At 39.0% G+C, this 11,852-nt stretch overlaps 1 protein-coding gene across 5 annotated transcripts in view; it reads right to left on the bottom strand.

The window, feature by feature from the left end:
- Window positions 1-3,618: 3,618 nt before the first annotated feature.
- Window positions 3,619-11,852, bottom strand: part of LOC130453518 (zinc finger protein 239-like) — a 53,247-nt gene continuing 45,013 nt past the window's right edge. For all 5 annotated transcript variants that reach the window (XM_056801135.1, XM_056801137.1, XM_056801136.1 and 2 more), the window contains one exon: window positions 3,619-5,548. In XM_056801135.1, coding sequence (XP_056657113.1) covers window positions 5,364-5,548 — 185 coding nt within the window. In that variant the 3' untranslated portion in view covers window positions 3,619-5,363. The remainder of the gene's footprint in view (window positions 5,549-11,852) is intronic.

Genomic DNA, 11,852 nt, shown 5'->3' with positions numbered 1-11,852 from the left:
GGATCTGTGACTGAATTTCTTTCCACACTGCTTGCATTCACAAGATTTCTCCCCAATGTGGACTCTCCAGTGTCCAGCAAGACTGGTCCTGTGCATAAAAGTCTTTCCACACTGATTACATTCATTAGATTTTTTCTCAATGTGCATTCTTTGATGTTTAATAAAGGACGAATTTTGAAATTCGACACAGAATTCTCTCCAAGGTAATTTATCCGGACCATCACTCATGAATTTCTGTTGGACAGAAATTCCTTGTAAAATTTTCTCCGTAGCTTGGAAGCTCTTGGAAGGCAATTACATTTCTGGAGGTTGTCTTTTGAGGATGTAGTGTAGAGGCTGTTCTGTGAACTCTTTCAATGTCTATTTTGCCCCCTTGTTCAAGAATATCAATGCAGTTTTCTTGGATGATTTCTTGCAGTATGATATCAACATTTCTATTTCTGCGTTTTCAGGTAAACTAATGATTCTGTGAAGATTGGATTTAGCTATTGCCTAACAATGAAGATACTTAGATCTTACTTTATGGTGAAGATAAAATTGAAATCTCCTGATTGTAACAATGAAGGTACTTAGCTCTTAACTTTATAGTGAAGCTAGAACTTTAAACTACAATCTATTTTTAGATCTTACTACAAAAAGGTGTTAAGTAACTATAAAAGGTGAACTTAACAAAGAAGTGTTAAGTAACTTAAAAGATATAATCTAAGCAAAGATGATGAGAACTAAAGAATGGGCAGTCCTAGAGAAAAGCAACTGATGTGATTGGAAGATGTGAAAATTTAGAGGAGGGGACACAAGAGTAAAAGATCTATAAAAGAGAATGAAAAGTTCAGATTGGGACATTCATTTTGAGAATAAACATTCATTTGGACAGTTCAAGCATTGACTCAGAGGAGCAACTGGAAGACCAACTTCCAGACTTCTTTAAGACTGTCACCATTGGGGAGTGAAAATCTGACTTAGTGACCCCACCTTTCTGGAGGCATGAAGCCTCCAGGAATGGCCAAACTTCTTGAGACTCTCTTCCCCTGGCTGGAACTTAGAAATTCTAACTAGAAACCAGAGTTTTCTCTCTCTCTCATTTCTTAATTCCTTTCCTCTATATTAGTTAAATCACCATAAATTTCCAGCTGACTTGGGTATTTTTATTTGGGATATTCCCTGGTGACCAAAAATTAATTTAGATTAGGTCACAACTCTAAAATTATCTTTATAATTCTCAAATTGTCTCTTCATGATTGGTTTTCCTGATCTGTCATCTTGTCAGTGAGACATTTTATGTTTTCTTCTATTTTATGACTTTTTTTGGCTTTGCTTTATTAATTCTTGCTGTTTTGCAAGATCCAATTGCCTAATTCTGGTCTTTAAAGACTGGTTTTCCTTTTCTCTTTGGTCTATCCTGCTTTTCATGACTTACAGCTGTTTCTCCAATTGGACATTTCTGTACATTAAACTCATTTTTCTTTTGAACTCTTTCCCACTTTTCTTGCTAGAATCGATACTCCCATCTTCCTCATGAGCTCTGATTTAAATTCTTCAAGAGCTTCTGGCCAATTCCCATTTTTTGGAAGGTTTGGATGCATTATTTGTATGTCCTTTTCTGCTATTAACTTGGTAGACTGGATTTTTCCTCCATAAAATTCCTAGGGTCAAAGTCTTCTTGTTTTTCTTAGTGATGGGAAGTCATTTTTTTTTTCTGGGCACTGTTTGATATCACTATGGTGATTTTTCCTTCCCTTTCCCATTAGAAATCTGAGTAAGGAGGGCAGGCTATGTATGGAGCTAAGGAGTGTGGTTTTTGGCTAAAGCCACCTCTCAAGTCTCTGCAGAATCTACTGTTTACTGCCCTTCTCTACACGATCTCCCTGAAGGTTCCCAAGGTCTCTGCTCTTCAGCCTGCTGGGGACTCAGGTCTAGGTGCTCTCAGGGATAGATATTTGGTGGTCTTACTCAGCTACCAAGGACCTCGGGGTGTCCCTCACTCACTGATTCTAGCTTGTGCTGGCTCTGAAAGGTGGGGGATGGTTGATCAGCTTGCATTTTGCTGGAAGCTTTCTCATTCCCTTATTGTGTGCAAATACCCAAATGCCACTTACTTTCAATGCTGTACCCTTCAGTAGAATCCATTCATTCATATGAGTTTGTGTTTTTTGGCCATATTGAAGTAGCCTATATCAGTAGGTGGTGAGGAGAGGAAGAATCCAACATCTAGACTACCTCCTTATTTACCCAGAAATCTAAAATTGTTAAATACCTGAGTCCATCTTCTGCAATTTAACATTAAATATCACCCTTTTCCTCATAAGTAATGTTTGTCTTTGATTTGTAGATTCTTCCAAAGGGACAATGGCTACCCCATAATTTGTATATCTTCTTTAAGCTTTCCTTTAATACTTTTATCTTCTTTAACATTCCCACTAAATCACCATCTTTGTCATCTTTCTTTTCATGACCATTATATACATATACTGCTGCTCTCCTCAACCCATCAAGGTCCATACTCACCCAGCTAGAAAGTTGGTTTTGAAATAATCCTTGTCCACACTGCAACTGTTTTTCACAATCTGCCTTCTCAATTGTCTAACAATCCTTTCTATAGCCAAATCTAGGTTTATATATCTCCATACCAGGTATGAGTTTGTCTATGAACTGGGAAGGATTTTCAACATTCTCCTGTCTGAGTTTGTCAAATTTTGCCCAGATATCTGATCTGCCAAAATATGCCCTAATGGCTTTGAGTACTGACTCTCTAGACTGCCACAAACTAGTGTAGTCAGCTTAAATGTTAAAACCTCATTTGGCACCTTTTGGAAGCCAATGAACTGTTTCTCTTCCCCAAGCCTCACTAATAAGAACCTTATCTTTCTCCCTTTTTATTGTCAAGACCTCTAAAATATGTTTAAAATCAATCAAGGTTGAATCAAGGTTTTGAGATATGCTGTCCAGCCTTTTGATAACAGCCATGGGCTCATCCGCAAATGAATGAGTGCTCTACTTAAATCTCAATATCCTCTAGGGTAAATTATTTTTGAGGTCTTGTGGTAGCTAACTCTTCTTTAGGATTAAAGGGTGGCACTTCTCTTAAGGGGAGTAGGGCTATAGTTTTACTATTTCTTGCTTCTTTCAATTGGGTTTCTGCTTGAGTTGCCATGGAGTTGGTAGAGGAAGTAGGAAAAGTAGGAGAAACAGGTTAATTAGAGTAACAGATAGTTTAAGTAAGCTGAAAAATAATTGGGGCATTTGAGAGATACATTCCTCAAGGTATTCAAATTGTTTCAAACTGTATGCAAATTGAGTGCCAATTATTCTGTCTCACATTGTTTCTTCTTAAAGAGACCTAGGAAAATTATTTGGTAAATTTGGTACATCAGAAAAATACTACCCAAAATGATAACAACCTGAAAAAAGTGGAAACTGGGAGCTGTGCCACATCAATACTCTCAGGGAGTGGGATTTGAGTTTGGCTGGAAACTCCTCTTTCACTACATTTGCCATAATGTAAACACCATACTGAACTGCCTATGAAAATCTAGAAACAGATAATAACAAATTCCTAACTGGCTTACCACATATTTTATGAGGGTTAAATTAAGGATTTCAACAAAGTGAGGCAAGCAGTTTAACAGAAACTTTCTTTAATTTAAAAAAGAAATACAGGTAGATAGAAGAGAGATTGCTACTCATATATCATAGTCCTATACCATACCTACACCAAATAAATATAACTGAAATTCTTAATATTTCTTAAAATTCTCTAAAAACTAAACTCTCAGTATAGGTTCTGCCTGACACACCAGGACTAATCTATTTTAGTCTACAAATTGTTCACCAACTCCCTAACTCCTTAAAGCAACAGTGAATACTCATTCAATTTTCTATAGAAGCCCAACTGCCAGTAGCCCTTTGCCTCAAGAGACAGACCTCTTGTTCTCAAGATATCCCAGTGGCAAAATACCCTCAACTGTCCATAGATACTTCCTTCTTCTCTTCATTGATCAACTGACCCCCCTCACTTCCTTTCAGATGGCAGTCTACTTCATCTCCTCAGTCCTGATCTCCTTTATAATAGAATCTTCAGCTCTGGCTCATTGACTCTCAGTTCAGATTTTTCTTAGAAAGTTTCCTTTATAGCCACTTGACACAGGAGAGATTAAGGACATCTCTTTAACATGTGCATTCATAGAATTCCTCAGGATAGTGTATTCTCTAATGTTGGAAAAGATAAAAGCACCAAATGAATGTCCCAAAACCACTTGCATTCTTAAGGTTTCTCCACACTGTGGAGATTCTGGTTTGTTTTGTTTTTTTTAAGATCAAAATTATAACTAAATGTCTTTCCACAGTGATTGTATTCATAAGTTTTCTCCCCACTGTGGATTTTCTGATCTGTATCAAGGTTGGATCTGTGACTGAATGTCTCTCCACACTGGTTGCACTCAACTGATGTTTCCCCACTGTGGATTCTCTGATGCACAGCCAGATAAAAGCTACAATTGAGTATCTTTTCGCATTGTTTCCATTCATATGGTTTCTACCCCTTGTGGATTCTCTTATGTCTATCAAGGTGGGATCTCTGACTAAATGTCTTTCCACATTGCTTGCATTCATAAGGTTTCAACCCACTGTGGATTCTTTCATGTCTATCAAGGTCGGATCTCTGACTGAATGTCTTTCCACATTGCTTGCATTTATAAGGTTTCTCCCCACTGTGAAATCTCTGATGTACAGCCAGATAAGATCTACGACTGAATGCCTTTCCACATTGCTTGCATTCATAAGGTTTCTCTCCACTATGGATTCTCTGATGTACAGCCCAATAAGAGCTACAACTGAATGTCTTTCCACATTGCTTGCATTCATAAGGTTTCTCACCACTGTGGATTCTCTGATGTGTATCAAGGTGGGCTCTCTGACTGAATGTCTTTCCACATTGTTTGCATTCATAAGGTTTCTCACCACTGTGCATTCTCTGATGTGTATCAAGGTGGGCTCTTTGCCTGAATGCCTTTCCACACTGCTTGCATTCATAAGGTTTCTCCCCACGGTGGATTCTCTGATGTATAGCAAGATAAGAGCTACAACTGAATGTCTTTCCACATTGTTTGCATTCATAAAATTTCCCCCCATGGTGGATTCTTTGATGTATAACAAAAGAAAAGCTAAGTCTGAATGTCTTTCCACACTGTTTGCATTTATAAGGTTTCTCCCCACTGTGGATTCTCTGATGTGTATCAAGGTTGGATCTGTGACTGAATTTCTTTCCACACTGCTTGCATTCATAAGGTTTCTCCCCACTGTGGATTCTACACTGTCCAGCAAGACTGGCCCCATGCATAAAAGTCTTTCCACACTGAAGACATTCATTAGATTTTTTTCTCAATGTGCATACTTTGATGTTCAATAAAGGACGAATTTTGAAATTTGACACATAATTCTCTCCAAGGTAATTCATCCAGACCATCACTCATGAATTTCTGTTGGTCACTATATTCCAAAGAAAGGCTCACTTCTTTTGGAGTCACTTTCATTTCAGGTCTGATCTCTTCTTCTGAAAGAAAATAACACTAAAAGATAGTTACACATCCACATATATAACCATATCACCTTTGCTCCACTATCAGAACATAAGTTGCTTTATATCCTATTTCCTTGGGTATGTAAAGGGAATTCTTAATCCCTTTCTCCAAGTGACCTGGAGGCCCTTTTGCCATAAGAGATCTGTAGGGATTAACAAGTCCATAGTGAAAGTAAGAGACAGGAAGTGAGGTAAGAAGGGGAAATAAAAGGGCCAGCTTAGGGGCAGCTGTGTGGCTATGTGAATTGAATGTCAGGCCTAGAGATGGGAGGTCCTACATTCAAATTTGTCCTCAGACACTTCCCAGCTATGTGACCCTGGGCAAGTCACTTAACCCCCATTGCATTTAAAAACAAAATAAAAAAACAAAAGGGCCTGTGTCAGTAGGTAAGGAGAGGAAATCAATTGCTGACAGGCACAAGCAGTAGCTGGACGGAGTGCGCTGGGTTGGTGGTTGGTATTTAGTTGCTAGAATCAATGTAATTTGTTGCTTTCTTTAGCAATATTACAGGCGTGTTTTAAATCTATGGTTCTATACCACGAGCACTTATATTTGAGGGCAGTGAAGCTGACCAGAGTTGCAAATTCTGTGACTAAAGAAGCTCCAGTGTAGCGTATGCCATTCCTCATGAAAGTACCATCAGTGAATAACATTACATCTGTGCTGTCGAAAGGAGTGTCCAGGAGATTTTTCAGTCATGGCTACTAAAAATCCACAATTATATAATGGTTCTCCTGTAACTGGCGTATCCGGAAGCAATGTGGCAAGGTTCAGTGTTGTGCAGCCTTTTAAGGTGATATTTTCATTGTCCAACAAGGTAACTTTGTATCTTGAGTCTTTGCTCAGAAAATATCCATGTTCTACGCCTTAGCAGCAATGCTTCAATTTCATTATTGTTAGAGGCATCCCAATACTAAATCAGCAGATTTAGTTATTAATAAATATGGTACTCCAGAAGCTACTGGGTCCAGCTGGGTAAAGTAGTAAACAACTGGACACTAAACAGTTGGTAAGGTTTGATTGAAAACACCAGAAGCCAACCCTCTCTGTTTGTGTACATATAAAGTGAATGACTTTTGGTAATCTGGGATGCCCAGAATAGGAGCAGGCAGGATAGCTTGTTCAGTGACTAAATTTTTGTTCAGTGCCATAAGGGTTTAGTGGTTTCCCCATAGTAAGGAACCCACTATCTACAAAACCCTGCTACTCTTCAAATTGCTCTCAAATATTTCTTAGTAGAGGGAGCGCTTAATTTCTGAATATCATTGATGTGCCTAGGCAAAATGATGCAGGCACTAGCAGTTAAAATAAACCCTAAATATTCCACTTCGGGGAGACACCACTGAACTTTTGCCTTTGAGATCTTGTGGTCTGTCACATAGTTCTTTTATAAGGAAGGAAAGGACTTGAGCATATGAGTAGATTCTGTAAAGAAAAAATTCCATTGGAAAATGAGAGGATGCCCTTCAATTGGGGAATGGCTGAACAAATTGTGGTACCTGTTGGTGATGGAATACTATTGTGAAGATTAAATTTGCAATCCTCTGATTGTAACAATGAATGTACTTAGCTCTTCCTTTATTGGAAAGATTGAATTGTAATCCCCAGTCTATTTTTAGATTTTAATCCCTTTAAAGTAGATCTACCCATTTTAACTACAAAAAAGGTGCAAACTTACTACTAAAGGTGTGATCTAACCAAAAAAAATTGTGAACACCAATTTCATGTGTTGAGTGGGAGATCTGTGACCCACATGTGAAAGAGTGGGCAGTCCTGGAAAGGAGCGTCTGCTGTAATTGGTAGATGTAAAATTTAGGGGAGGTGACACGAGAAAAAGATCTTTAAATAGAGAACCACAGAGGCCAGAGATGGATCCTCTGACTCAGATCTCTCTCTCTCTCTCTCTCTCTCTCTCTCTCTCTCTCTCTCTCTCTCTCTCTCTCTCTCTCTTTCTCTCTCTCTCTCTTTCTCTCTCTCTCTCTCTCTCTCTCTCTCTCTGTCTCTCTCTCTCTCTGTCTCTCTCTCTCTCTCTCCTCCCCCTCTCCCTCCCTTCCTCTCTCTTCCCTCCTCTCTCTCTCCCTCCCTCCCTCTCTCTACCCTTTTCTCTCTCCCTTTAAGATCTTCCCTCTATTGTAAAATAAACTACCATAAATTACATTTTACTTTAGTAATTCACTTTGGGATTTTGAAATTAAATCCCTGATGACCACCAATAATATTCTGAGTCCAACCATAAAAATTTAACACTATTTGTGCTCAAAGAAATAATGAATTGGAGATTTTCCATGTGAACTGGAACAACCTCCAGGAATTCATTCAGAATGAAAGGAGAAGAATCAGGAAAACAATATGCAGAGAGGTACAATCAAATGTAATACACTTCTCCACCAGCAGCAATGCAATGATCCAGGACAATTCTGAGGGACTTATGAGAAAGAACACAATCCACATTTAGAGGAAGAACTGTGAGAGTAGAAACACAGAAAACATTTACTTGATCACTTGGTTAGATGGGGATATGACTGGGAATGTAGACCCTAAATGATCACCCTAGTGCAAATATCAATAATATGGAAATATGTCTTGATCAATGATACATGTAAAACCCAATAGAATTTCAAGTCGGCTATGGGGGGAAGGGGAGGGAAAGAACATGAATCATGTAAATGTGGAAAAATATTCTAAATTAATTAAGTAAAATTCTCAATTAAAAAAGATTCTTTTGCTAGAAATGTACAAGCATGGGCACAAGATCTCCAAGGCAAAATTACAGTGGGTTTTGCCTAGAGTGCAATATCTAGGTTTTGTGTTATCAGAGGGTTCAAGGAGTATTACACAGAAAAGAATAGCGGATATCCAGAAACTGACTGCTCCAAGGACCAAAAAGAAACTCAGAGCTGTTCTTTGAACAACTGGGTTCTCCAGACAGCAGAAACCTGAGTACTTTGAAATAACAAAATGTCTTACAGATCTGACCAGATCTGACCCAGAACACGGAACCTGAACCTCTAAAACTTAAGCCAGAACATCCGCAAGCCCTAAGTTTAAAGAAGCCATGTTCTCTGTTACCTGCTTTGGGTATCCCAGACTACTAAAAACCTTTCCAACTATTTGTAAATGAAACCAAGGGAATTGATCCTGGTGTATTAACACAGACTTTGGGACAAAGTTATCATCCTATTGGATATTATAGTTGTCAGCTTAATCCAATAGCTGCAAATACTGTTCCTTGTCTAAGGGGTGTAGTTTCTGCTGCTATGTTGGTCCAGAAGCTAGCATATTTAATTTTGGGATGTCCATTGACTATATACTGTTCACATCAAACAGAAGCACTAATGAGGAAATTTTGTACTAAAGCTTACTGAGATCAAAGAATTTCTAAGTATTAAATTATTCTCCTGGTGTGAATTTTAGATTTTCTACACCCTGATTAGTTTTAAAAACCCTAACAAACTGGAATGTTTACACCCCTACTTAAGGATCCAGTATTGAGAAGGATGGCCTATGACAGACATGTACTAGCAAATGACAAATCAGAATGTAAACCTCAAAATTTCTTAGACTTATAAATGTTGGAAATTTCACCATTGGGAAATTTCATACTTGAAAAATTTCCTATTGATAGTGGGTCTTGACTATTGGAATGTGAACCCCATTGGCATGGGAGGTTCCTTCTCCTCCCTTCTTAAGATTACTTTAGGACAAAAACCTTTTGCTGAACAATGGAAAGGACTTTGACCTATGCTTAAGCATAGAACAGGAATGTCTTTGAGTCATGATTGATTTTAGAATTGATACAATGGAGATACTTGGAATCAATCTCCACCCTATTCAGTCCTAACAGGATTGAGTAAGGGCTGCAGCCTAGATCAAAATTTAATTATTCCAATCTCTACCCTACTCAGGTTAACAGGATTTAGAAAGGGCTGTAGCAAAGGATCAAAGATTTAATTATTTGAAAATATGACCTTCAACAGACATGTGCAAAGCCTCTGGGCGGTCCTGGGTTAAGCTAGAGCCTCCATTGGCACAGGGAAATTGATGGACAGTGATTGGTAGATGTGAGAACTGAGGGGAGGCAACTTGGAGGGTTTCCTTAAGGATAGGGGGGTGAGAAGGCTCGGGGGTGGTGGTTGAGAAGTTGGTTGGTGTGGTTGGTGTGTTCTCTAAGAAGCTTGCTCTGAAGGAAGCTGAAAGTGGGGGCCCCGGAGACTGTTTCTCCATTTTGGTCACGTGAGTAATAGGGACTGATCTCTTTTCTTTGCCCCAGCTACCTAAGGGCTTGGGTCTTTTGGCCCAGCCTAAACAGAAGGGGTATTTAAGCCCTATTCCCTTCTCTCCCTTTTCTCTCTCTCTCTCTCTTTAATTACTTCCTCCTATTGTAATTAAACTCCATAAAAGATTGACTGCTGACTTAAGTTTTCATTTAGGAATTACATAGCTGATTCCTTGGCAACCTTAAATTAATATATATCAGTCTTTTAAAGTGATTTCCTTGTCACAAGAAACAACTGACAGATACCCTGTGCTGTCTTAAGTCAAGCTTAAGCTAACATTGGTACATGTGAGAAGCAGGAAGTAATATAAAAAAGGGTCTATATATTTCGTGTCACTTCCTCTCTCCGGGCTCTTTTCACAGAGAGGTGGCTCTGGTTCTCTTTTGCAGAGGAGACATAGCTGGTGGCAATGTGCTGGGCCTCTTGGCGTGCCTTACAACTCTTGTCCGGGTTTGGCTCATGGCAGCATTTTGGCACCTTGGCAGTGAGCCAAACTTCCCTGAGCTCTCTCAGAGTTTAGGCTGATTCCTTTTTTTCCCTTTACCTTTCCTAAAAACACCATCCTCCTTGACTACAGGGGTGGAGGGGATATGACTGAGGAGAGACTCTAAATGAACACTCTAGAGCAAATACCAACAACACGGAAATGGGTTCGAGTCAAGAACACATGTGATACCCAGTGGAATCATGCGCCGGCTATGGGAGAGGTGGTGGGAGAGGGGGAGGAAAATAAAATGACTTTTGTTTCCAATGAATAATGTTTGGAAATGACCAAATAAAATAATGTTTAAAAAAAAAACACCATCCTCCTAGGAGGCCCCTCATCTCAGAGGAGGCCTTGTGGCTGGAAGGTTTCTGAACTCCCCTTGGCTCAGACTAGGCCAGAAAAATCTCATACCCTTTTCCTCTCTCTTCTTAATTCCTTCCCTCTATATTAAACCACCATAAAATTTCCAAACTGACTTGACTATTTTTATTGGGATTTAGAAATTAAATCCCTGGCGACCAATTAATTTATATTCAGTATATTATAGTTAGAACAGGATGAGGAGAAGTTTGAGTAGATTTAGAGATTGTTAGAACAGGACAAGGAGGAATTTGTGTAGATTTAGAGATAGTTAGAAAAGGACGAGAAGTTGAAATGGTTGGAGTATGAGCAGAAATGCATAGAGCAGTACTGGACAGAAACTTGAGTCGGCTGTAATGATGAGGGAGTGTTGAGAGATAATAAATCTCTCTTCTTACTCTGGGGATTTTACAGTTCTCTCAATGCTTTTTAGATCAGCCTTGAGATCCCCCAGAATCTCCTACAGTTTCTTTTCAATGTCATTTGATTTATTTTCTAGTTTTGCTTCAATGTGAGCTTTTACTTCAGCTTGTAGGTCAAACAAACTATTATTCTGTTTATTTTGTTTGTTTGTTTATTAAAACCCTTACCTTCCGTCTTGGAGTCAATACTGTGTATTGGCTCCAAGGCCAAGGCAGAAGAGTGGTAAGGGCTAGGCAATGGGGGTCAAGTGACTTGCCCAGGGTCACACAGCTGGGAAGTGTCTGAGGCCAGATTTGAACCCAGGACCTCCCATCTCTAGGCCTGGCTCTCAATCCACTGATCTACCCAGCTGCCCCCTATTCTGTTTCTTCCTGAGGAGGAATATGCAGAATGGCAAACCTCTTATCAATATAAGTATGGCTCAGAACAGTGCTATATAAAGCCACTGTGAAATATTCTGTTGGATAATGAGGCATTTTAAATAGACAAGAAACAGCGTCCTAATCTGAACTAGACTACTAAATATCACATTTAATCTTTGTTAATTTTGTTTGCAGTTCTACTTTCTGTCAGTAGATGGTGCTATTTAACATAAAGGATCAAGGGTTGTAACAATTAACTGAAGGAATTCAATGTAAGAGGGATAGTTTCAGTAAAAAGTAAGGGAAATGATCAGAAGATTTTAAAAGGATTAGTCAGACTCCTGGTTGGGTCACCAACTAAAAATGT

This window comes from Monodelphis domestica, chromosome 6 (assembly GCF_027887165.1).
Source record: "Monodelphis domestica isolate mMonDom1 chromosome 6, mMonDom1.pri, whole genome shotgun sequence".
NCBI lineage: Eukaryota > Metazoa > Chordata > Mammalia > Didelphimorphia > Didelphidae > Monodelphis > Monodelphis domestica.
The sequence above is the reverse complement of the archived record's forward strand: the minus strand, read 5'-3'. Positions and strand labels throughout refer to the sequence as shown.